The sequence below is a fragment of the Sus scrofa genome, chromosome 14 (genome assembly GCF_054392235.1).
Source record: "Sus scrofa isolate SSC_HxYL_T2T_F1_AM1 chromosome 14, Sscrofa_HxYL_maternal_Yorkshire_Landrace_v2.0, whole genome shotgun sequence".
Lineage (NCBI taxonomy): Eukaryota > Metazoa > Chordata > Mammalia > Artiodactyla > Suidae > Sus > Sus scrofa.
The window spans coordinates 80010656-80038553 of record NC_139396.1 but is presented as its reverse complement, the minus strand read 5'-3'; the positions used below and the strand labels follow the sequence as shown (position 1 = coordinate 80038553).

Genomic DNA, 27898 nt, shown 5'->3' with positions numbered 1-27898 from the left:
GCATGTATGGAGTGAGTGCTTTTATGTGGCCAGCACTGCTTAATTCATCACAACCCTATTGTCAAAACTGCTACTACACTGATTCTTTTGTTGTTGTTGTTGTTTTTTAGGGCTCCACATGGCATGTGGAGGTTCCCAGGCTAGGGGTCGAATTGGAGCTGTAGCTTCCCGGCTACGCCACAGCCACATCAATGCAGGATCCAAACCGTATCTGCGACCTATACCACAGCTCACGGCAACGTCAGATCTTTCACCCACTGAGCGAGGCCAGGGATCGAACCTGCATCCTCATGGGTACTAGTCAGATTAATTTCTGATGAACCACGATGAGAACTCCTACACCAATTCTTTCGGTGAGGAAACTGAGGCTTAGAAAGTCCTGCAGGTGGTGAGCTGCTACAGCTAGATTTAAATTCAGGCGGTCTGACTTCAGAGCCCATGATATTCAGCACCACGCCAGTGGCTCTCAACTGAGCCGCACCAGTGTCACCTGGACAACTGGCCCCTCTCTGATGCAGCAGCCCTCAGGAGGCTGGGAACAGGATATCCATGTCTCCAACGTGTTCCCAACTGATGCTGGTGATGCTGTTCAGGGACCACATTCTGGCAACCACTGTGCTTCATGACATGGCCTCCCAAGTATAACAACAACCAATGTCCTGTGGAGATGCATGACATTTCTCCACGGGATAAATATGAGTTTCCAAATATGGTTAAGATTGGGGAACACTAGCTAGATCATCTTATCAATGGCTTCTCCAACATCTCGCATTTCTCATCTTCCCGGTGCTAGGTTTCACTCTGCTGTCCATGTGTGGCCGAGTACATATGATTACAAATCCCAGTGTTGCTGTCCTTGGATGTTCATGAGAACCTAGAATTGATAAAGTATATCTAATACATATGAAGTGTACATATTACTAAGACTTTTTAAAAAAGGGACAATGGCTCTTATTAGCTCAGCCAATGGCAGGGCCACCACAGCTTAATCTCAAATGTAGTACTTCAGAAATTTTACCAAATAAGTTGTATGAAAACCTCTCTATTTTTTAAAAAACATGTGATACTTTTGAATCCTGAAAACAATAAGGTGATGTGTCAGATTGTACTTTAAATGTGAATCTTGGATGTGTCCATTAATTCATTCAGTTAATATTTGGTAAGCACCTATGAGTCTACAGCTTTGCGTTTGCAGAATTATATCATTGTTATAATAATAACCACTAATGCTTTTTTAATATCGTACTCACTTTCTCGGGGAGTTTAAATCCTTTCCAAACTTTAGGTCATTGGTTTTCACATCATCTTTGTGAAGTGAGATGATCTTGTGTTCTGTTACGTCCGGTGTTTACTCCAGAAAGCTAAGGACCCGAGAGTCAGCACTGCCCCCCGGCAAGCCCGGCTTGGACCCACGAGTGGACCTTGCAATCCTGGACACTTACTCTGCCAAACAATGTTCTATCTCTAGAGAATTATCTGTCCTAAGTTTTTACGGTAAAATGCTTACCTCTAATTTTATTTTTTTAAGGAAGAAAAAAATTCTATAGGGTAGTTAAAAAAATTAACAGGGACTTGGCTCTCTCCTGGTTCCAGACAGGAAATCTGTTAACGCGAATCTCAAGCCCCAAGGAGGGAGCTCTACTGCGCCCCCTAAAGGATTCTGTAATTTATAGCCTTTGGGAAATACTCTTCCAGGTTAAGAGAACTGTGAGGAGGTAGAAAGAAGTAGCCGCATGCATTTTGGGGGGGTTGTAACATTATTAGTCTTTTTCCTTAGAGTGTGGGGAAACCAGATGGATTCATTTTTGCCTTTTTAAAAAGACTATGATCTCTTAGGAACTATGGTTATACTCCTACAATTATCCATTTATTCCACATTTTATTGGAGGTCCTAACAAGTGCAGTGAGATAAGAAAAAGTAAAAAGTATAAAGGCTTGGAAAGGACGAAGCAAAAATATTATTTTCATGATGATATTATTTTATACATAATAAATAAAAATAAATAATAGAATTAATAAGAGAGGTTTAGCAAGTTGGCTGGATATAAAATCAATACTCAGAAATGAATGTGTGGAGTTTCTGTCATGGTGCAGCAGAAATGAATTTGACTAGGAACCATGAGGTTGCGGGTTCCATCCCTGGCCTCGCTCAGCAGGTTAAGGATCCAGCATTGCTGTAAGCTGTGGTATAGGTTGCAGATGTGGCTCAGATCTGGCATTGCTGTGGCTGTGACTGTGGCTGTGGCCAGCAGCTGTAGCTCCAATTTGACCCCTAGCCTGGGAACCTCCATATGCCACAGTGTGGCCCTAAAAAGCAAAAAAAAAAAAAAAAAAATTCAAGTATTTCTATGCATCCACAACAGTTAAAAATATAGCTTATTAAAAGAGAGCATTTATTGGAGTTCCCATTGTGGCTCAGCAGTGGGTGAACACGACTAGCATCCATGAGGAGGAAGGTTCGATCCCTGGCCTTGCTCAGTGGGTTAAGGATCTGGCATTGCTGTGAGCTGTGGTATAGGTTGCAGATGAGGCTCAGATCCTGAGTTGCTGTGGCTCTGGTATAGTAGGCCGGTGGCTACAGCTCCGATTGGACTCCTAGCTTGGGAATCTCCATATGCCTTGGGTGCTGCCCTAAAAGACAAAAAAAGACCAAAAAAAAAAAAAATAGAAGAAAGCACTTATTTACGGTTACCAAAGGAGACAGGCACAGGGGAAGGAAGGGATGGACTGGGGGTTTGGGATTGGCATATGCACATTGAAGTACATGGAATGACTGGCCAACATTACCTGCTGTATAGCACAGAGAATTCTACCCAATATGCTGTGATAATCTATGTGGGAAAAGAATCTGAAAGAGAATGGATGTGTGTACATTTATCACTGAATCACTTTGTTGTACATCAGAAATTATCACAACCTTTTAAATCAACTCTACTTCAATAAAACATAAAAAAGGAAAGCATTTATAATAGAAACAAATAAACAGAGTACCTAAAAATAAATCTGAGAAAAGGTGTGCAAGACATTTATGGAGAATCATTGAGACATTAAAGAAATTCTACATAAATGGAGAGGTGCATTGTGTTACTCTATAAAAGATTCAGTAATGTTCAGATGTCCAAACTTCTTCCCAAACTGATGCAGATATTCCAATAAAAAGCCCAATAGTGTTTCTGCAAGAACTCAAAGAAATTCTGAAATATGCATCCTAGAGAAAAGCCCAAGATTAAAGAAGGCATTTCTAGTAAGAAGAATAAAATGGGATTTTCCTCACAGGGCAGCAAGATATTTTTTAAGGAAGTTATAGTAATTAAGGCAGTATTTGTTGGGTGTGTGTACATGTATAACTGAATCACTTTGTGGTACAGCAGAAATTACCACAACATTATAAATCAATTCAACTTCAATAAAACTTTAAAAAAAAATTTTAAAAGACTATCTCTATGACACAAAGAACAACAAAAACAAATTATGAAATAGAGTAGAAAATTCAGAAACAGAACTTTGTGTGCAATAGACTATGATGGAGATGGCATTACAGATTACTGGGGGAAAGGATGGACTTTTAAATAAATAGCACTAGAACAACTGATTAGAAGGAAATACATTTTTTTTTTTTTTTTTTTTTTTGCTTTTTAGGGCCACACCTGTGGCATGTGGAAGTTCGTAGGTCAAATCGGAGCCACAGCTGCCGGCCTATGTTGAAGCCACAGCAATGCCAGATAGATCCTTAACCCACTGAGGAAGGCCAGGGATCAAATCTGCGTCCTCATGATTCCTAGTCAGGTTCGATAAGCACTGAGCCGCAAAGGGAACTCTGGAAATAAAATGTGATCTCTATCTTACCCTAAACACAAAAAAATTACTTCTAGGTATAATAATGTGTAAAAGGTAACACTTAAAACATTTTAAAAGAAAATACTGGGTAAAATAACTATGATCTCAGCTTAGAAAAGATTTATTGTACCAGACATAGCAATCACTAAAAAAAAAAAATAAAGAATGACAAATGTGACTATATTTTAATTAAGAACATCTGTCCATAGAAGTTTATTATAAGGAAGTTAAACCATAATCTCCACAATCCAACTAGAAATACTAAACATACACATACATATATACACATATCCACACACATATATATATAAACCCATATATGTTTATAAAAAGCTCCTATAAATTAATAGGAAAAAGAAAACAATCCATAGAAGATAGTCAAAAGCATAGAGATAGTAAACATAAGATGTTACTGTCATTTGTAGTCAGAAAAATGCTAATTAGAAACAAATGAGATACCATTTTTTATCCACAACACTAGCAAAAAATAAAAATATTGAGACTATCCAAAGCTGGTGAGAGTATAAACTGGATAATAATGTTGGCGTATTTCTAAAAAATGATACAAATGAATTTGTTTACAGAACAAGAACAGACTCACAGACACAGAAAACAAATTTATGGTTACCAAAGGGAAAAAGGAGGGGGAAGGAGGGATAAATTAGGAGTTTGGGATTAATGCACACACATACCACTATATGAAAAAGAATCTGGAAAAGCTTATATATATAAAACTGAATCACTTCACTGTATACCAGGAACTAACACAACATTATAAATCAACTATACCTCAATAAAAATCTAAAAAAAAATTTTTTTCATCTTTTTAGGGCTGAATTCACAGCATATGGAAGTTCCCAGGCCAGGGATCAGATCAGAGCTACAGCTTTGGACCTATACCACAGTCACAATAACGCAGGATCCGAGCCGTTTCTGCCACCTACAACACAGCTCACAGCAACACTGGATCTTTAACCCATTGAGGGAGGCCAATGATTGAACTCACATCCTCATGGATACTAGTCAGATTTGCTTCTGCTGTACCACAACAGGAACTCCCTAAAAGTTTGTTTTGTTTTGTTTTTGTCCTTCTTTTGGGGCTGCACCCCATGGCATATAGAGGTTTCCAGGCTAGGGGTCGAATAGGAGCTGAAGCTGCCAGCCTACACCACAGTCACAGCAACACGGGATTCAAGCCACATCTGTAACCTACACTACAGCTCAAGGCAACACAAGATCCTTAACCCACTGAGCGAGCCCAGGGATCGAACTCACGTCCTCATGGACACTAGTTAGGTTCATTAACTGCTGAGCCACAATGGGAACTCCTAAAATTTTTTAAAATATTTTAAATTTGGGTGTGGAGTTCCCGTCGTGGCTCAGTGGTTAACAAATCCGACTAGGAACCATGAGGTTGTGGGTTCGATCCCTGGCCTTGCTTAGTGGATTAAGGATCCAACATTGCCATGAGCCGTGGTGTAGGTTGCAGACGCGGCTCGGATCCCGAGTTGCTGTGGCTCTGGTGTAGGCCAGTGGATACAGCTGTGATTCGACCCCTAGCCTGGGAACCTCCATATGCCACGGGAGTGGCCCAAGAAAATGGCAAAAAGACACACACAAAAAAAATTGGGGTGTATGTATCAAAACTAAATATGTAAGTACTCTTTGATCAGGTGTTACATTACTCAGAATCTATCCCACATATATACAAAAAACAAACAAGCAAAACCTATCATTATTAATTCTAACAGTCCTACAAAATGATGATGGAACTTGACCTCATCTCAGAATAGAAAGGAGTCAAAGTAATTAGTGTCACTGGCTCTGATGTTGCACAGATCAGACACCCACAGAGTCTGATCAACAGAAGTTGATAAGAAAGGAATTGGGAATTTCAAATACAGGCGAACAATTCAATTATAAAATGTGAAGTTTTTTACATGTTTACACCCCAAGTTTTGCAAATATGTTCACTTTATGTATTTAGATTTTGCCAGAGTGTCTTTTCAAAATACTACTTATTTTCTTTAATTGGCAGTGAGTGCCAAATGCAATGATTTTTGCATCGATTGCCATTTACATAGGAAAGCCTAGGAGAGCTACTTTTGGAGAAAGCGTTTGGGTCAGCTCCATCTATCAACATATACTGAATTTTTGAGGGAAGTAAAATTATAAAAAGACTCAAGCGTCATGGTTTTTTATCTAAGTAAGCATCCATCAATAAAAACCCAGACTTTCTGTTTTTATTTCCAACTAAGCATCATATTTGTTAGTTGAATTGGTAATATTTAGGAAGAAAAAGTTCCAAATTATAACTTCCCCCTTCCTTCTCAGTATACATTCGTTAAGTTAGTGCCCTTGAGGTAATCAGGCTTTAGGATCAGTGATGACATTAAATCTAAAATCATGAAAAAATCTAAATTATAATACAGATTTATAGCAAATGTTTTTATAATGACACATATACAATAGAGCCCCACAAAAGGGATCATAAAGTTTTCTTTAGGAAAAATCATGAAATCAGAAATCATAGCAAAAGCAGCTAGGTTTGGAGGACAAGATTAATACTCACTAACCACACCATTTCAAGGGTGAAGACAGGAACATTCCTCTCAATGCGTTTTTCGTAAATACAGTACTTTTACTCCTTTTGGAAGGCATTTTCAAAAAATCCTGTGCATATATTTTAATTGATATTTGAGAGGAGTAATGGTTATCATTTATAAACACCCCCAAATTAAATGTTAGTTAATTTAAAATTCTAAAGGGCTTGGCAGAGCTAATGAGGGATGAATCGGGCAAAGAGATAAAGGGGGGGATTGGAGGCAGCAAGGGGTTCAGTGTGAGTGGAGGAGGTCTGTCTGCCTTGGGGGTGCAGTGTGAGTGCTGGGGGTCTCTCTGTATTGGAGGGGGTTTAGGCGGATACATCATGGTAAGAGGACTTTGCATGCTCTGGGGACACAGAGGATGGGAGAGCTCAGGTGTCTTGCCTTGTGACAATTTTTCCTGGATCAAGCACCAAAGAATCACCAGCTTATTAGTTCCAATAGTATATGCTTATTATGTTAATGTAGGAAGCCTGTGGGATGTGTCCGAAAAACAACTTGATCAGATGACTAATTCAACTCACTCTTGGGTGCAGAAGGATCATCACAGCCCACGTTTTTACAGTCTTCCAGTCATCTTTCTTTCCTCTGACCCTGTCTAACCTTTAAAAATGTTTATTGTATTTAAAATTTATTATTTTATTAAAAAACATAAATTTACCATCTTAACTATTTGTTAGTGTACAAGTGTATTCACATTGTTATGAAGCAGATGTCCAGATCTTTTATATTTTTTAATTTTTTTATTAAATTGTAGGTGATTTACAATGTTCTGTCACTTTCTGTTGTACACTAAAGTGACCCACTCATACATATAGATACCTTCCCTTTCTTATATTATCTTCCATCATGTTCTATCACAACTGATTGGATATAGTTCCCTGTACTATACAGCAGGACCTCACTGCTTATCCATTCTAAATGTAATAGTTTGCATCTACAAACCCCAAACCCCCAGTCCATCCCATTCCCTGCCCTCCATTTGGCAGCCACAGTTCTGTTCTCTATGTCTATGAGTCTGTTTCCATTCTGTTGATAGGTCCATGTGTGCCATATTTTAGAGTCTACATATAAGTGATATCATATGGTATTTGTCTTTGTCTTTCTGACTTACTTCACTTAGTATGAGAATCTCTAGTTGCATCCATGTTGCTGCAAATGGCATTATTTTGTTCTTTTTTATGACTGAGTAGTATTCCATTGTGTATAGGTAACACATCTTCTTAATTCATTCAACTATCAATGGATATTTAGGTTGTTTCCATGTCTTTGCTATTGTGACTAGTGCTGCTATGAACATAAAGGTGCATGTATTTTTTTTTTTTTGGTCTTTGTCTTTTTAGGGCTGCTCCCGCAGCATATGGAGGTTCCCAGGCTAGAGGTCGAATCAGAACTGTAGCCACCAGCCTATGCCACAGCCACAGCAATACCAGATCTGAACCACGTCTGTGACCTATACCACTGCTCACAGCAACGCCAGATCCTTAACCCACTGAGCGTGGCCAGGGATTGAACCTGCGTCCTCATGGTTACTAGGAAGGTTTGTTAACACTGAGCCATGAGGGGAACTCCACGTGTACCTGTTTGAGTTGTAGTTTTGTCCAGATATATGGCCAGGAGTGGTATTGCTGGATCATACCGTTTTTATCTTTCAAAACTGAAATTCTACACCCTTTAAACAACAGCTCTTTCCCCTGCCCCCTGTCCCCAGTAACCACCAATACTACTTTCAGTCTCTATGAATCTCACTCCTCTAGATACCTCATATACATGGAATCACACAGTATTTGTCCTTCTGTGCCTGGCTTGTTTCACTTAGTCTAAGGTCTTCCTTCATGTTGCAGAATGTGCCAGGATTGCCTTCCTTTTTAAGGCTGAGTAATTTTCCAATGTATGCATACAGCACATTTTGTTTATCCATTCATCTACTGATAGATATTTGTGGTGATTTTACCTTTTGGCTATTGTGAATTGTGCTGCTATGAACATAGGTGTTCAAGTATATTTTCAAGACTCTGCTTTCAAACTTTTTGAATGTATATGCCCAGAAGACAGATAACTAAATCGTAAGGTAGATCTAGTTTTAATTTGGGGGGAACTACCTGTATCAGTCAGTAAGGGCTACCATAACAAGTTTATTTTCTCAGAGTTCTGGAGGATGCAAGTCCAAGATTAAGGTTCGGGCAGGATTAGTTCCTCTGAGGGCTCTCTCCTTGGCTCTCAAGAGTCCTCATATGGCCTTTTGTCTGTGTGCACACACTCCTGGTGACTCTTCTTTTTCTTGTAAGGACACCAGTCCTGTTGGAGGATTTGGGCTCTACCTTAATGACCTTATTTAACAGGTTTTTTTTTTTTCTTTCATTTTTGGCCACCCTGAGGTATATGGAGTTCCTGGGCCACGGATCAGTTCTGAGACACAGTTGTGACCTAAGCCAGCTTAGCTTGATCCTGTGTCAATGTAGGATCCCTAACCCACTGTGCCGGGCCAGGGATCAAACCAGCACTCCCAAGATGCCACCAATCCCGTTGTGCCACCGTGGGAACTCCTCATTCAACATTAATTACCTCCTTAAAGGCCTTGCCTCCAAGCAGTGTCTTCAGGGGTTTGGGTTGCAACGCAGAAATTTTGGAAGGGCACGATTCAGTCCATTTTATAATCCCACCCACAATGCACAGGGTTCTCATTTCTCAACACCCCGGCCAACACTTGTTCTCTGCCACCATGCCCCTTACCCCTCCCCCATCCCCCAATCCTCTTTCCCCCACCCTTTTTTTGGCAGTAACCATCTTAATGGGTATGGAGTGTGACCCTGTACGTGGGACCTGGGAAGCAGGAGTTGAGTTGAGCAGCCACCCTTCTATACTGACTGCTTTGTACTGCTGACAAGTAGTATTGCCCCAATACACCAGGCTTTGCAGGTGGGAAACAGAGAAAGAAGAGAAAAGACTGACACTTCCAAGAGAATGATTTAAGAAAATCTAAGCTAAGTGAACACCGAGTCTATTTTTAGCCAGGCTGGATTACAGTTTCCTTCGGAGGTTGCATATATTAGGAGTAATCGTTTAAAAGAAGGCAGAGCTCACAGTTGCTGGGTATCACTTACAGCCTCAGCTGTGGCTGCAGCAGGCATTCTGGCCCTCCTGCTGTTGCGTGGGCACCGAGCGGGTCTTCAGAGAATGTTCACACCCAGGGCCTCAATAGAAAGGAAACCCGCAGAGAAGCCCGCATATCATAAAACTGGCATGGAGGGAAGAGCACTTAATCCTGTTTACTTTCATCTAATACCTAAGGCCTTGGATTCAGTCAACCAGAACTTCAAAATCTAAGGCAAATTGAACGCAGTAGGGTCCCTTTGAAAAGGCCCGCACATTCTGTGAGGTTGTCCTTGGTTTCTAGAAAACACTATTCCACACAAAGGAGAACGCTGCAAATGGGGAGGCCTCAGAGCTTTCTTTTAAATATTCACTTTGTAAGTCTTCAGCTCGGGGCATTTTTCAGACTTTGTTCTCTGCACAAGCAAGTGGTAGATTATAGTGTTCATGTAGAAATACATCAGATATACACAAATCTTTATGTATAGAAACAGGGCACTCTGTTCACTGAAAGAAATAACACTTTTAAGGAGCTTATGGGGGACAAGGGACAATAACTCATGTGTGCAAGAAGAAAACTCCGAGACAGAAAAAGAGTTTGCAAAAGAGATTCGGTGCTTTGGGAAAAGAAAGATCACTTCCGGCCAGGACCACCAGCAAAGAATCTCAAAAAGGAAATGATGTTTGAGTTCGACTTTTTAAAGCCGGCTTAAGCCTGAAGCCTGTGGAGAAGGAGAGAAAGGGTGTTCTAAGCAGAAGGAAAGCAAACCATAAAAAAAAAAAAAAAAAAAAAAAAAGCACTGAGCATAGGAAACTATGGGTATAAAAGTAGAACTATAAATCGTTGATTTGGATGGTAGAAATAAAGACAAAAAAGTTGGTTGGGATCTGGTCTTAGAGGCTCCTGTGTTGTACTTTACAATTTGGACATGTCACTGTGTACTTAACATTGTATGACTGATATATATACACACCCATCCACAGGGCCAAATTCCCCCTTTGAAGTTCCAGTTCAAGACATGGTCAACACAGGCATATCTGAAGGAAAAAATAAACCTTTAAATGTAAACCGTGCCTGTTACCTTAAAATAGCTGGTGGAAATAAAAGCAGTATATTAAGAGATAATACAGGCATACACAGGAAAGGTGGGGAGGAGGGTTCTTGCTGTAGTTAGGCATCTGGTACTGAGAAATGAGGCATGGTCACAAGGACTTCCAAATATGTTTGGCCTTTAAGATCTATAAATAGGAGGCATGCTATTTATACATAACCTCCTTACAAATACTTATTTTAAGTGGCTACTTGGGACAGCCATCAGAACTTAATTCTGAGTAGACCAGTCGCTCCCCACTTGAGCAAGGAAAAGAAGTTTTCCCAGGAAGCATTATGATATATCGTGGTTCTTTTTCACAGTACAGACAGTCCAGTACATTACCGGTTCCTACATCACATGGCTGATCTGGTAGAAAACCTAGAAAACAAAACGCACTAATATTTTGTTTTTACCATGAAAGGTTCCAACAACCTAAATGTCCATCAACGGATGAATGGATTAAGAAGATGCGGTACCTATACACAATGGAATACTACTCAGCCATAAAAAAGTACAAAATAATGCCATTTGCAGCAACATGGATGCAAATAGAGACTCTCACACTAAGTGAAGTAAGTCAGAAAGAGAAAGACAAATACCATATGATATCACTTAGTTGTGGAATCTAAAATATGGCACATATGAACCTATCAACAGAACAGAAACAGACTCAAACATGGAAAGCAGACTTGTGGTTGCCAAGGGGGAAGGGGAGGAAGTGGAATGGACTGGGAGTTTGGGGTTGGTAGATGCAAACTATTACATTTAGAATGGACAAGCAATGAGGTCCTGCTGTATAGCACAGGGAACTATATCCAATCACTTGTGATAGAACATGATGACAGATAATATGAGGAGTTCCCATCATGGCTCAGTAGTTAACGAATCCGACTAGGAACAAAGAGGTTGCAGATTCGATTCCCTCCATGGGTTAAGAATCCAGCGTTGCCATGAGCTGTGGTGTAGGTCGCAGACATGGCTCGGATCCCGCGTGGCTGTGGCTGTGGCGTAGACTGGCAGCCATAGCTCCGATTAGATCCCCTAGCCTGGGAACCTCCATATGCCGTGGGTGCGGCCCTAGAAAGACAAAAAACAAAAAGACAAAAAATAAAAAATAAAAAGAAAGAATATGAGAAAAAGAATGTGTATATATATATATACATATACACACACACACACACACATATATATGTGTATATAACTGGGTCACTTTACAGTAGAAATTGACAGAACATTGTAAATCAACTATCATTTAAAAATTTAAAAAAGAAAGGTTCACATATACATAAAAGTATAGAAAATAACATAATGAACTCACATATACTTATCACAAAATTAGATTCTGTAATTATCAAGATTGACACCTTTGCTTTACCTATTCAAATTTTTAGAAAAATCCTGAGGCTTTATAATGTGTTCCAGTCATTGTCATTTCATTCCCACTACTTCAGCCAGCATCTTTCATACACAGGATCATTTTCTTAAGTAATTTTAATGAGATCCTCACATTTGACATTAACAATAATTCTTTGGTTTCATCTAAAATGATAGACATTTACAATCAGATTGCCTCTATTGTCTCAAACAGGCTTTTTTAAAGAGTTTGAGTAAGAATCCAAAGAAGGTCCACACTTGACATTGGTGATTATGTCTCTTACAGCTCTTAATTTGGACGAGGCTCCTTCTCTTCCTCTTCTTTCTCTGTGCCCTTGACTCGTTTAAACTGGGTCTGTTTTCTCACAGAACATACCACATTCTGCATTTGCCTCTTTCTTAGCTTCCTGGTGGTATTATTTAACTGTTCCTCTGTATCAAAATACATTTTCGAGGTGGAGATTGTCAGTTTTCTATACATCAATGCCCTCCTTGGAGATAGGTAAATAAGGTAGGGGAATTTATTGGGATGAACATAAGCTTTTGGTTTTTTTTCTCAGACAGGCAGAACTGATTTTTTTTTTCTTTTATGGCTGCATCTGCAGCATGTGGAAGTTCCCAGGCTAGGGGTTGAATTGGAGCTGCAGCTATTGGCCTATGCCACAGCCACAGCAGCACCAGATCTGAGCTCCATCTTTGACCTATGCCACAGCTTGTGGAAATTCTGGATCCTTAACCCACTGAGCCAGACCAGGGATCAAACCCGCATCCTCACAGAGACAATGTCAGGTTGCAACAAACTGCAGCATAGGTCGCAGATGTGGCTTGAATGTGGTGATGCTATAGCTGTGGCGTAGGTCAGCACCTGCAGCTCGGATTCGACCCCTAGCCCAGGAACTTCCATATGCTGAAGGTGCGGCACTAAAAATAAATAAAGGAATAAATAAATAAATAAATAAATAAATAGGAGTTCCTGTCATGGCACAGAGGAAACGAACCCAACTAGGAACCATGAGGTTGTGAGTTCAATCCCTGGCCTCCCTCAGTGGGTTAAGGATCCGGCATTGCCGTGAACCGTGGGGTAGTTCACAGACACAGCTCTAATCTGGTGTTGCCGAGGCTGTGGTGTAGGCCAGCAGCTGTAGCTCCAACTAGACCTGTAGCCTGGGAATTTCCATATGCTGCAGGTGTGGCCCTAAAAAACAATAAATAAATAAATAATATTGAATATAGTTCCCTGCACTATACCGTAGGTACTTGCTGTTTAACTGTTTTATATATAGTAATGTGTTATGTTAATCCCAAACTCCTAATTTATCCCTCCCCCCAGCCCCTGCTATTGCTTTTGGAAACCATAAGTTTGTTTATTATGTCTATGAAAATGTGTGTGTCTATGTCTTTCTGGTTTGTAAGTAAGTTCATTTGTATCTTTTTTTTTTTTTTTTTTTTTTTTTTTAGATTCCATGTACAAGTGATGTCATATGGTATATGTCTTTCTCTGACTTACTTCTCTCAGTATGATAATCTCCAGGTCCATCCTCGTGGCTGCAAATGGCATCATTTCATTCTTTTTATGGCTGAGTAATATTCCATGGTAAATATATACCACATCTTCTGTATCCATTCCTCTGTCAATGGGCATTTAGGTTGCTTCCATAGCCACATGAACAATTCAAACCCAGCTCAGAAGAGAAATGTTTCCTGAGACAGGATTTGGGGATTAAGTACCACCTGGGCTCCCTTCTGGGTACACATCCTGCCTCCCTTGGAGCTGGGCTCAGCCATGTGACTTGCTGGAGCTAAAGGAACAGGAGCAGTAATGACCTTGCTCCAATCAACTCTGACACCATGCGAAGCTGGTGATGTAAACTGATGGGAGCCCCCATCAGCCTGGGTCCCTTAGCAATTCCGAAGAGCAGAGTCCCCGCGGGGCAGTCCTGACACGTGTGGTATAAGCAGAAATAAATTTTTGTGGCCTTAAACCCCTGAGATGTGGAGGTTATTCATTACAACAGCACAATCAATCCTATCCTGACGAATACTCATTCTAAGGAACAAATATGAGAAAGTCAATAAATCACAGGAGGTTTTCTCCCCCTCCTCCCATTTCTCCAAACTTCTCCTCTAACCACCACCACAACCACCTGAGAGAAAATGAAGAAACCCTTTTGCGTACAAATCTAATATTCCTAGTTCTTTCCTTCGTTTTCCAGCTCAGGGGTGGTGATGTGATGAGATTTCCGAGAGACCGTTTGGGTCATCCTCCAAGGTACTATCGTTATGGTGGGGATCAATGTCTGGACGCATCTGTTTCTCAGTCGTCGTCATGACATTCTCATGTCATTCTCGCTTGACAGAGATATTTTGGGGCTGCAAAGTGATTTGCCTTATTTTCTTCAAGTGAGAGAAAATACATTCCTATCTGAGTCAGGTTGCCTTCTACTTGAAACGACAAGCTAGCCACCTGCCAAAGGTGAAGCTGTGAAAACAAGGAGGTCTTGGGATTCTATCTCTTCAGAAAAGAGGGGGGTGAGAGGGTTTGAAACCTAGGGAGCCTCTCCCCAGAAAACACACCCACAGACAGTGTGGTTCAGCCTCAGGAGGCTCATGGGACAGCACTCCTGAACCAGGAGACACGTTTCCACCTGCCCTAGAACGATGTCACACAGCAGAGCAGTGATGTCCCACAGCAGAGCAGTGTAAGGCAGAGGAAGTCACACCCAATTCAGAAGCTTGAGTCCAAGCTCTGGCACTGCCCCCTACTAGCCATGAAATCAGAGTGCTGTGTCCTTTTAGAAAGGCGACATCTCTTCTGAGCTTACTGTGTGTCACACAGCATTTTAAGATGGGGACAGAGCTACAAGGATGGTTAGGACAGGAGGCCTGTCCCAGGCACCCTCTTGGCTTAGTGTACAAATACAGGAGAAGACTCCCCTCCCCCTCCCCCTCCCCAGTTCTAGTCCCAGAGTGCTGGTTTCTAGGACTCTGACTAGGCCTCCTTTGCCAATGGGTGGGGTCACCGAGCTTTATAAAGTTCCTTTGTAAAGATTTTCTCTCATTCCCTGGGTTGTCTTTTTTTTTTTTTTTTTTTTTTTTTTTAATGGCTTCCTTTGCTGTGCAAAAGCTTTTAAATTTAGTTAGGTCCCATTTGTTTATTTCTGTTTTTATTTCCATTACTCTGGGAGGAACCAAAAAAAAAATACTGCTGTATTTTATGTCAAAAATCTACTATAAGGATCCATGTACTGTAATTTCAAATTCCGCTTCTTCATTGCTGTATAGAGGAAAACTATTGACTTTTTGTGTATTAACCTGATATCTTGCAACATGCAATGAGTACTGATTAATTTCGAGTTTATTCTTCCAGATTTTCTACCTAATACAAACATGTCACCTGCAAACAAAGACAATTTTTCCCCTTCTCAAACTGTATACCTTGGATATCTTTTTCTTTTCCAATTGTCTTATTGCTAGGACTTTCAGTTCGATGTTGAACAGTAGCGGTGAGAAGGGACAGCTTTGCCTGGTTCCTGATCTTAGTGGGAAAGCTTCTATTTTCTCACCATTAAGTCTGATGTTAGCATTCGGCTTTTTGTACATTACATTCCTTTAAATGCGGGGAGAGGTGAGGAGGCACTGGTATAAAGGATGATTTCAAGCAAAAGGTGTTGGATCCCACTTCCCCGGAGTTATCTCCACCCAGGCCTTTCCTTTCCTTGATTTAGTCCTCCTCCTGGCAGACATCTCCAGTCTCCTCATCTGTGTCTATTGTACGTGGTTATGCCTGCCTGGCTTTAGAGCCAATCCTAATTAAGCCACAAAGTCCACAGGCAACAGGACATCCCAACAAATGGGGCGAATAATTAGTATTTGGTGTTTCTAGAGTAAGTCTGGGGCATTTTTATGGTCACTGATCTATTACTCCTCCTAATCTACATTTGTTCAGTCCACAAAACTAAATGGCCATCTCACTTCCCTCAATAGCACCATTACCACTCTTCATTTTCTGAAGCCGAATAGTCTAGGTTGGAGCCATGACGTGTACCTGGCTTTTGCAAGCCTCCATGGTCCTCCAGGAGCTTATATTTTCCCATATGTCTACATTTCAGCTTCAAGCTGGACTAACCACCAGAACATGATGCTGTTTTTCTACTGAACATCACTGTTGCCATTTTGTTACAACTCCTGACAAAACATGCCTCATCCCTGCCCCCTTGCTGGATCCATCCCTTTAGGTCCACAAGCCTTATGATATCACATACGGTTCTGCCTTTAAAGAGCCAGACCCGCAACTCAGTTTTACTTAATCCAGTTGCAGTTTCCTCTCAAAATTGTTAGGCTTAATATGTCTCGTAGCTATACTACCTTCGTTAATAATTCTGACTTCCTTTGTCTCTTTTCACCCTAATGTTATTTCCCTAGAAAGACAGCATCTCATCTGATCCTGCTAATCCATTAGAAATCAATTCTTGAAATATGTACAGTGTCAAGATAATTCATATAAAAGGAGAAAATGATGTCTTATCATTATACTTATTTAGGTCGTATTATGAGAAAATTAGGCTACCATCTCCATTGCAATGTCTCCTAAACCTGTATTTCTGGCCCAGATCCCTTCTAAGTGTCAGATTCATATATCTAACTTAGACCTTTCCACCTGGATGTATTTCAGGTACTTCAAACTCAACCTATCAGCCTGAAACGCAGTTTTCACTCTGGCCTTCCTCACCTCCCTGATCAACAACAATTATAGAAACCTTGCTTGGGAGTTCCCGTTGTGGCGCAGTGGTTAACGAATCCGACTAGGAACCATGAGGTTGCGGGTTCCTTCCCTGGCCTTATTCAGTGGGTTAAGGATCTGGCGTTGCCGTGAGCTGTGGTGTAGGTCGCAGACTCGGCTTGGATCCTGAGTTGCTGTGGCTCTGGCGTAGGCTGGTGTCTACAGCTCCGATTAGACCCCTAGCCTGGGAACCTCCATATGCCGTGGTGGGTGTGGCCCTAGAAAAGGCAAAGAGACAAAAAAAAAAAAAAAAAAAAAAAAAAAAAAAAAAAAAAAAAAAAACTTGCTTATCTTTATTTATCTCGTCTACCTAATTGCCCAGAGTGGGAATTGGGCTACATTTTTCATTCTTTCACACTTCACATCCAATAAACCAACCCAAATATTTCTTGAGTCCATCCATTTCTTACTATGCCCACTGACGACATCCTAATTCAGGCCACCCCACAATGGCCTCCCGGGGCCCTCACAGTAAAATTCAAACTGGTTAACATTGTACAGCAGACTTCTTTCTCAAAGTATTAGTGTGAATCAACTCATAATGGCCTCTGGTCTAGCCCTGCGTTTACCTGTGACAAACAGCTGTCTGCTGTCTACCATGAAAGATAAAGTACACAACACAGGAACTTTTGAAGATTGAAAACAATAAGTCCATAGCAGATAAACTACTTATTCTAACTCATAGCTAAGTGCTTTAAAAAACTCAGCTAATGGAGTTCCTGTTGTGGCTCAGCGGTTAATGAATCTGACTAGGAACCATGAAGTTTCGGGTTTGATCCCTGGCCTCGCTCAGTGGGTTAAGGATCTGGCGTTGCCGTGAGCTGTGGTGTAGGTCGCAGCCATGGCTTGGATCCTGAGTTGCTGTGGGGTAGGCGGGTGGCTACAGCTCCAATTAAGACCCCTCGCCTGGGGGCCTCCATATGCCTCAGGTGCAGCCCTAAAAAGACAAAAAAAAAAAAAAAAAGACAAAACAAACAAAAAAAAAAAACACAAAACCAAAACTCAGCTACAAAAACCTGCCATATGGAAAATAATAAATAAAATAACATTTATTTTAATGAGCATTTACTATGTGCCAGGCATTGTTCTAAGAATTTTGTGAATATTAATTCACTTCATAGTTTTATTTATGAGAGAGACACTAAAACTACCTTATTTTGGGGGCAAGGAAAATGATTCACACATTGTTAAGAAACTGGTACTTGGTCACAGAGCCAGGATTTGAGCCAGGTAGTTTGCCTATAGAACCCAGGCTCTCGGCCAGTGCGCTATGCTATTTTTCCATGTTTGATCTATGAACACTGGAAATTTCTGACTGTCACAGGTCAAGTGGTACTCGTTACATTTAACATTATTTACGATTGTAAAATTTTGTTCATATATTATAGAACCAGTGGTGTAGAGAATTTATCATCCCTGAAGAAACTATATATTATAGGAGTAATGTCCTTATAGGAGAGGCACATTGATTTCCCTGTCCATGCAAGTACTAACATCCCACACTGTTAACCTTACTCAAAAGACTTCCTGCAGAGTGTCTTCCATGATGAATTTTATCTGCTGTGTTTGTCTGGCACACATGGACTCAACACCTCATCGCTTTTCACTTGTGAACATGTGCTTTACTGCTCTGTGTCACTGCAGGATGTCTTCCATGAGGAATTTTATCTACTCTGTTTGGCACACATGGACCCAAACCTTCACTGTTTTTTAGTTGCAAACATGTGTTTTATTCCTCTATGTCATCCATCTCTTCAGTATGTCACTTGATATATGCTTTCTTGCAAGTAGGCAGTAAGATTCTGAAGGAGGAGCACTATCTTCTATTTATTCTGCAATGAAATTTCCTTCACAACTTCACACTTAAGCACCACATCCCAACAATCCTGAATTTTTCCGGGGGAGGGTAGGGGAGCGTCACATGCTCTTTTGAGCTTCAATGCAGTATAACAATGATAAATTATAAAGCTGTCTAAAGTTGGACATATCACATAATGTCTAGCAGGCATCTCAAACTTTACATATGCCCTAAACCCAAAGTAACTTTTAAAAATCAAATCTGTGCCAACTCAATTTTTTTCTCCCTCAGTAGCAGAAAATTTTCACCCATAAACTTCTCTCCCATGGTCACCAAATTCTAAACTCTGCTATTACAAAGGCCTCTTGTGACTGTCACTTCTATTTCAACTCCACTGACCCTAACCACATTCAGCCACAATGATCTCTCACTCAGACCATGGCAATAGCCTTCTAAAAAGAATGCTCTGAATTCAATGTCTTATTAGTAGAATCCAACCTTTGTGCTGCTACGTTTCCAAACATCAATATAATCACAGGTATTCACTGAAAACAACTTATAAAGAAGTCCTAATTCCTTGCTATGGCATTCACTACTTTCCATCTATCAGACTTGTTTCCACCTGGCTGGCTAGCTTACTGAGGTTAGAACTATGTCTCCTTGAAAATCTGGGACAGTGCAGTGAGACTCTCCCACCCGTGTTTGTGTAGAGAAACTAGTTTTGTTGAACTGGAATTATTAACATAACTCTTATACCACGACAGCTCAGCTGGAAATGTGGCCACACTGTGTGTGTCCCTCTACTACCACACTCAGAGAGGCTCCTGGGCCGCTTCAGAGCACTGTCATCACCTTCTGGGTAGAGCAGCAGCAGAGAAGGCCGACTGTGGGCAGTCAACTGGCTTTCCTTACTCGGGAGTTTGGAAAGGGAGCCCTGATTTACTTTCACTATTCCTCTGACAGATTTGACCTGCCTCCAAGATTGAGTGGGACTAGCAGTGATAAAATGTGATCGAAACCAAAAAATGACTTTCTTTTTTACTTTTGTCATTCTATGGCCTCAACATTATCCTAAGCATTGTGCTAACATAGCCTAGAAAGCAAAACTATACCTTGAGCACGGCAAGTTCCCAGAGCAATCTCAGCTCTGACAAGCAGCGGCATCTTTTCAAGTCTCGCGAGAGAACAAGAGAAACATCGGGTTCTTCCTGTTTCTCGCGAGAACTAAGCACCAGCTTGCAGCTTGCAGCATCTCCTGGGTCAACAGCAATGGCGGCCGAGTTGTCTGAGCGGTTGTTTTCGCTGGAACTGCTCGTCGATTGGGTACGCCTTGAACCCGGGCTGCTTCTGCAGCCCGTAGTCGCGCTGGAGGAGCAGGAGGACAAAGAGGAGGCGGAGGCAGAAGAGGCATCGCAGCCGCGGCGTTCGCGCGGTCTGTGTCTCGCCGTGGCCTTCCGCCTGCTGGACTTCCCCACGCTGCTGGTTTACCCTCCCGGCGGCCCCGCCTCCCCCGCTCCCGAACCTCGACCGGGCCTGGTCAGCTTCGGTCGCGGCAAATCCTGTCTCTTCCGCCTGCACCCCGCCACCCTGCACCGCCTGCTTCTTCAGACGCCGCTTTACACCTTGCTGCTGCAGCTCCGCCCTGGGCGCCCGACTCCTGCCCCGCTGCTCCTGGGGGCCTGCAGCATCTCTCTGGCCGCTGCAGCCCGCAGGGTCCTGGGGCCCGCCGCCTCCGGCTGCTCCCAGGGTTATCGGGGAAGCTTCCCTCTGCATAACCAAGAGGGGGAGCGGATTGGGGACATTGCCCTGGGCTACCGTCTGACTGATCTGGGAAGCAGCTTGTTGGGTCATCTGGAGCAGCCAGTCACTTCCACGGGAGTCGGAGTGGCAGTAGAGGTCAGTTCCCAGACCTTGCAGGAGAAACAGCAGCCGAAGCAGCTGAACTCAGAGCCACACCCAGGAGATGCTGATAAGCCTCTGGTGGATGTGAACATCTCAACAGCACAGAAGGATTTGAAGGACCACAGTAAGGCCAAGTCTGGTAACACAGGTTCTGTGGAGAATGGCAAAACCAACTCTCTTATTTGTTCAAATGCTAGCAGTGAGAGGCGCGTTAGCCCCCCAGATCAGGAAGAGACAGAGTTGGACATGGAAACCAACATAATTTGCCCTCCTCCTCTGTATTACACTCATCTGACCCAAGAAAAGACACCTCCTAAACAGGGTAAAATTACTATTGAGTCTCAAATGAACGCATCTGAGGAATTGGATGGTACTTTTCCTGAAGAAAAACTTGTAAATCCCCCAGCACATACCAATCCTTCAGAACATACAAATTCTGCAACGCAGGAGAGGCCTCCTGGGCTTATAAATCTTCCACATGTTCAGGATACAGGAGCCAGTAACCAAACTACATACCCTCCTCAGAGTGAACAAAATAGAATTAATACTATAAGGCAGCTGCCTTTGTTAAATGCTTTGTTGGTTGAGTTGTCCCTGTTATACAGCCAACCCATGGCAAGCCCTTCTCATATACACCCTCACTTAGCCTGGTTATATAGAACTGAGGATAAGAGGTCGCCAGAATTTTCTGCCAAATCCACATGTAAATCCGAATCAAAGAAGGATGAGCTTTTTCGGGGGGAAAAGGAAAAGACAGTGAGTCTTCAGTATAGAAGGAGCCAAACTGAAAATCTCAAGAAAGGTAAACATTTTGAAAAGAAAGGTGGTGCCCTCCCAAAAAGAGTTCCAAAGGGAAAGCTACTTTATGGCTTAACAAATACACTTAAACTACGTTTAAAGCAAACAAACCCTGGTATGTTGGCAGTACACGAAAAGAGAGAACAGTATAGAAAAATGCAAGCCCAGATGTTAGATGCAAAACTCAGAATTCCATCATCCAAAGTTAAGGTATTCAGTTTTGCAGAACAACATCAACTGCCTAAAGATAAGAATGAATCAGATGCATTTTTTGCTGACAATAGTGATACCTCAAAGCAAATTAGTGTAGTTTTGGATCACTCCAGCACAACTCAAGAAACTCAGCTGAAATGTGCAACTGAAAAGACAGTTGATTGTGGTGAAAATAGAACCAGTGATGATTTATTGGAAGAAATTGTGGATTCTTCAAATTCGATTGTCTCAGAAAAATTTGTTCATGCAGACATTCTGAAAGGGGAAGTGAAAGTCCACAGTTTGGGTGTTTTCCAAGAGGTTGCACTTGTTGACAGAACTATAGTAGGTGAAGAGCTAGGTGATAAGCAGGTCAGAACCATTGATAATGACATTCCTACTGCTGATGCATATATGAGTGAAAAGAATCCAAGTAAAAGTAGTTGCTGTGAAAGCATCTCAGAGATGAAGTATTCAGATGACTTCACCAGCCCTTGCTGTTCTGAAGACAGCAACAGAATTTTACAAGCTCGTGATAACAGTCCAGGGACAGAAAATCCAAAGCATAGTCAACATACAAGTAAGTCGAGTGAAACAAGATTGTCCATGAGGAAAAATAGCAGTGAACAGAGTTCTATTCTTAGCCCACCTTTTTCAGCTGGATCACCATTACTCTCAAATAAAAGATTTCACTTTGCAAAGACTGAAGATAAAAGTTTGGAGGAAGCATCTCGTATCTCTACTAGTGATTTCTCTTCATCACTTTGGACTGAGGAAAAAGAAAACCAGACATTTATGCACAAAGTTATAAAAAGGGATCAAGGCAGCTCTACTGAACTTAAAACAAGAACTGGTTGCAAGTCCTCAGAAAAAAGCCAGTCACCTCGGACATCTCAAGTGAGTTCTTATCTGCCGTCTAATTTGTCAGAACTAGAACTTAATGTCCTGGATAGCAGTACATCACATCACTTTGAAGAAGACAGCGATGACATTGGTCCACTAAACATTTCCAAGCAATGCAAAGATATTTGTGAATTAGTAGTAAATAAACTTCCAGGATATACAGTGTAATCCTGTATGTGCTTTTAAATAACATTTAATTTTTTATAAACTGTGTGTACTGTTAGTGAAACAGTTTTTAATAGCTCTACATTATTTTTAGTACATAAATTTATGTGACTAATTCTTTTTCAGAATGTAAATGTTTGTCATTCCTTTCGTGGGTAAATAGGATTCTACCACTGAATCTGACAAAGATCATGTGATCACCTTATAACCTAGGTAAGTTGTTTTATAAGATAAAAGTATCTTCCTAAACTGTCTCTATTAAAGTATGCCAAAATATCAGTCATCCCAAAGCTGACTTCATGCACAGCATTGAGAAAAGGCTGGTTAATAAGGATAGCCTCACATTTTAATGGGAATAAATCATTTAGTGAATATAAAAGACTTACTGTATGAGATGCAGAAAGGTACAAAAAATTTAGGATATAGCCCCTGCAGTTTTGAGAGCTTACAGTTTTATATAGATGTTAATTTTTAAGAAGTCTTCCTGGACACATACACATTCCATATCTCCAGCAGGTGAAGTCCTTTGTATATGCTGTTGTGCTTCATATTTTTTATACCACAGTTTCTGTGTGTGATTAATGTTTATTTCATAATATGTTGTAAGTTATGTAATGGAAGGGACCATTTCTGTTTTGTCCACCAATATGGTCTTAGTATCTGGCATAGTCTCTGGCTGGGGTGCAGTAAAAGCACTTGTTGAACAAATAAATGGTGACCATTTATTGTAAGCAAGTTTTCATTATTATGGAGGAAACAAAATATAAGCAATATCGGAATCATCAGAAAGATAATTCTTTAAAATACCTAATGAGCTGGGGTTGTGGGATGGAAATCCTATAAAATTGGATTGTGATGATCATTGTACAGCTATAAATGTAATAAATTCATTGAGTAAAAAATAAAGTTAAAAAGTAATAAAAAAATAAAATACCTAATGAAAGGGATTAGAATTAAGCAGTAAAAACAAGGAAAAACTAAGACTATCCTTATTGGAGACATGGTTATTTGACTATAATATTTTTGTTTTGCTAGATATTAACATCCTTTAGGTATTCTCTGAACTATTTGGAAAAGGGAGCCAAAAAAGTTGTCTTCCTATACAGTTTCATATGTAGAAATCCAGTTTATTGTCATTTCAGCTTGGTCCATAGTTATTTTTAACATATGAAAGTTTGTATGAAGTCTAGTGATCATTTCTTTATGGTTTTTTCCAGTGATTTTATACTTAAACCTTATTCTGTGTTCAGATATTTACATATGTTTTCTTCTATCTGTGTTACATTTTAATGTTTACATTAATTTTTAAAATATAATATTTTGGGATGTAGGAGGCAAGGCCCTAATTTTTGTTCCTTTAAAAAAATTAAATAATTATGTGTTGTCTTTTGAATGATCATAATAGTAGATGGAATTTATATAGATGTTAAAAGATGAAGATACTGTATTTCGAGGAAAAGTATGGATAAAAGAATGATGATAGGAGTGAACATCGTGTATTCATGGAATGTGGAAATATTATCTTGACAGAATGGAAGATAATACTGAGTGGTAGAAAGAAAATTTGTTGAGTAAGAAAAGTCCCAGATTGTAGAGAGCTTCAAATACCAAGCATTATAGTAATGAAGTCCTAAGCAATAGAAATAGTAGGGTATTTTAATTTGTAAATGAGTACCAGTTAAGTAATTGATATTTTAAATTATCAAAATTAGTTCTTAGAGAAATTTCTGAGAGAAAGTTTTACTAGTGAAAGTTTTGAAATATGAAATGTTTTTAATGTCTAATGGCTATGATCTTAATTTTTTGGTAAATAGAAAGCATATGGTATGTCATCTTGCAAAATCAAAATCATTTAATGGCAGGTGCTGTAGTGAGATTTTCAGATGACATCAGTGGGATTGTAAATTGTTAGCAAGTTTTCATTATTATGGAGGAAACAAAATATAAGCAATATCAGAATCATCAGAAAAATAGTTCTTTAAGTATTTTATTTGAGAGCAAGTTGTCTGTGATGAGAGTAAGTGAGGGAAATGATGAACTCTGTGTTTAAGGTACAACAAACACTAAGGAACTAATGTACTTTAAATCAGAAAATTGAGTAGATGAATAAGCTTCTCTTTGAATTTTCCTGTGAATACTTACTTCTAGAATTGTGGTGGTGGTTCTTCTAGCTTAATTCTAGTGAAAAAATACCTATTTTCATGTATTTAGTACTTCCTGTTTGCGTCCTGTCTGGAAATTCTGCTTCTTGTTCTAATTCCACAACCTATAAACTTAGTTTTTGAAGAATATCAAAATAGATACTACTCCTGAACCCTTATTTATCTCCTTAATTGCTTATAATCATTGAAACATGAAATAGTATATCCGGGTCATGTATAAAGGAGCCTGTCATGTAATTATAAAGCTAAGCTACTGCAATCCAGCTTTTATGAGTAGCTTAGGTGTCTAAACTGCTGTGAGCAAAGCTGAATGGGAAATGAAGTTAGAACCTACCTCTGTGTAGTATTGATACCTGCAGCCTAGGAGGCAGCTGTCAATGATGACAGTTCTTTGAACTGTTATTGGGAGCAGGTCCGGAGAGGACCGCAGATGCATACATCCAATATGTTGTCTCCCCAGTCATGTGCATGCTGTTGCGACATCTTCAGATACAAAGAATAGTGATACTGAACTCTCATGCACTTGGGACTTTCTGTTGAGAGGCTCTCTTCCACATCACATTTAATTTAGTTTTTCTGCCTATACAAGTGCATTTATTATGGAATCAAATTAGGAACCATACTTTTGTTGCAAACATATAGGTCAAGGCTATACATTAAAAAAAGTTTTTAATTATCCTATTGTGTTGTTGGCAAGGCAAAGAAATTTCATAACTAAGTAACATCTAAATAAGATAAATAATATTTATGTTTGTCTAGTCATAACCTGTCCTTGGACTTAGAGCATAGCCATTCTTTAGGCTGTTTATGTCTTAATTTGGATTATAATATCTAGAGAGTTGTACAGATTGACAGTTTATGAGCCAAGATTTGCTGGATCCTTCTCTTCCCATTTTTAACCTAAAACAATGCACGGAAAATTTACTTGGTCAAGAGCCAAGGCATTTTTAATGTTTTTCTCCAGAAATCTAACTGCCATGCCAGGAAATAACAGACTTCAGGATGAGCATTATTAGGTTGGAGTGCCAAGTCATATTAGGAGAAGTATTTCCTTATTTTCCAAACATTTCTTCTGTCTCTGTTATACAAATGATATGTATAAAATTCTAGGGGGGGCAAAAAAGGAAAATTCAAATAAGAATTTTTGCTTCAAAGCTGTGTTGGTTATGGTCCTTTCCTTTCCAAACCCCACTGACATGAGAGAAGAGATGTAAAATGAAATGAAGCCTTTGTCCTGGAGAACAAGGAAAACGCTGGTGGTGGACAGGACGGTTGGAGGACATTCTGGAAGATACAAAGCAGAGGGGCTTAGGCTGATGACCGATGGTCTAGAAATCTACAATTCAGCATAGCTCAGTGAGGTGCTGCTGGGAGAGGAGAAGGCAGTGTTTTCTAATAGAGCCCAAGATGAGCTTCAGATGCAGTCAGCAGGCCTTGGGAAGGAGCAGATTTCTACCCGGGGTAGAAACCAAACCCTGAGTGTGATGGAGGAGTTGGGGTTGGGCCAAAGGTCCTCTACTGGAAAGGGTGTGGGGCCAAAGAGAAAAAATAGTACTTCTGCTTTTGACACCAAAACATACTAACAATTAGTGTCTTTCTCAGTTTTACTGGGGAGACCACTAACCCTGGCAGTAAATTAAAGTGATAAACCCTGGTCTTTGGAGATGGATGAATGGTGTTTGCATCTTTGATTTTGTTGTACTGTTTTTGAGATTATTTCTTCATTATAGGATTGGTTTGGGGATTTGAATCAAATAACATTTATCTGGCACATAGGGCATGTGCAGGTGAGAGAGTTGGTGGATTTAATATTACAGAGAATGTATGTGATATCTGCATTCCTGCCCTGGGGGGATATATTTTCAATAAAACCTCAGTCAGGAAATCACCTCTTCCTTCCAAAAGGTTAAAACAAACTTTCTGTTTGACATTGTAACTGAGTAGGAGAACCCTTGGCAACAGGAATTCGTGGAAAGGTTTGGGTTTCAATAGAGAATGTTTGTGCTTGTCCAGGAGCAGGTCAGGGCAGGTGATTAGACAAGCTGCTGAATAATAGTGCAGCAGGAGAGCAGCTGAAGGTCATAAGTTGGAAAGAAAGAATGTGAAATGGAACATATCCATGAGTCAGTAAATGAGTCAGTTATTACAGGATCGGAAACCTATTCTTGTAGGCTTGACACTTTAGGATGCTTTGTTTTATTTATTTTTTGTTTTCTTCTTGGTTTTAATATAGTTCTTTTTGAAGAATCTTATAGTTGAGCTCTAAGAGCTATAGGAAGTGGATTCAGTCGTGACTCGTAATTGAGCTGAAATCCTAAAGGAGGAGCAGTATAACCCCCTGTCTCCATATTGAAAGTCTAAAAGAAAAGATACAGGGAGTTCTCCTAGAAGCCTGGGAGGGTTTTGCTTTTTGTTTCATTAGGGGAAGCTGTTACAGAGAGTTTCAGACACAGCAAGTGCCTGGAGGACTGTATTTCATACCTTGTGATTTTGAGAGAGAATTGGGACTAAACTCTGGACTTAGAATGACATAAAAAAAAAATAATGGATTGCTTTAGATGTGGATGAACTTATTATCAGAAGAGTTGGTCTGAAAATTACTGCTTGCAGATGCAGAATTCTTAGGAATATTTCCAAGTACTTTGGGACAGTATTTGTTAACCCGAGGGAAGAGATCTTGCTAATCCGAAAAAGTTCCAAGTGTGAATGCTGGAGTCTTGTCAGCAAAGTGCTCCATACCCCCTGCTCCTGCCTGTGAAAGCCAGAAGCCAAGTGTTAAGGGGCTTTTATTTTATTTTCATGTGGCCCTGCCTTGCGTTCTAGCCCTCCTTTTCCAGAATAGGTGACTTCTTAGTTCTCTCTTCCTGGCTTCACTGATCAACGTAAGCTCTTACTGTCAACCTCTAAGAATCAAGAGTTTTCACTAAAATGATGGCCTTGCTTTTCCCTGGAAGATAGAATTGCTGGGAAAAAAAGTATTTTGGTTATGTGGCCTCCATTGTTGTCATTAATTTAATACTGATGCCTCCTGACACTGAATAGTACTTTATAGCTGGTGAAGGGCGGCCCTGAGAACCCTAGGAGTTATTAATGTAGATGAGAAAACTGAGGCTGTCTTCCACATTCATTGCCTTTCTCACTTTCATAGAAAAGCTGAAAGGATCTTGGTATAAGTCTCAGGAAGTTAATATTCC

At 40.3% G+C, this 27898-nt stretch overlaps 1 protein-coding gene and 1 long non-coding RNA gene across 13 annotated transcripts in view; both read left to right on the top strand.

Moving 5' to 3' along the window:
- The window catches only part of LOC146396806 (uncharacterized), a 769570-nt gene that overhangs the window by 37715 nt on the left and 703957 nt on the right, over positions 1-27898 (top strand). The window lies entirely within an intron of this gene.
- MAP10 (microtubule associated protein 10) overlaps positions 19845-27898 on the top strand; it is an 82604-nt gene continuing 74550 nt past the window's right edge. For 6 of the 12 annotated variants that reach the window (XR_014827875.1, XR_014827874.1, XR_014827876.1 and 3 more), the window contains exons 1-2: positions 19845-22371; positions 22669-22755. Coding sequence is in view for 1 of the 12 variants with exons in the window: in XM_084996866.1 (XP_084852992.1) it covers positions 19852-22545 (2694 nt within the window). In the remaining 11 variants the exon portion in view is untranslated. Of the gene's footprint in view, positions 22550-22668; positions 23274-27898 lie in introns of those variants that run through there. The other 6 variants (XR_014827871.1, XR_014827869.1, XR_014827873.1 and 3 more) reach the window with 2 other exon arrangements.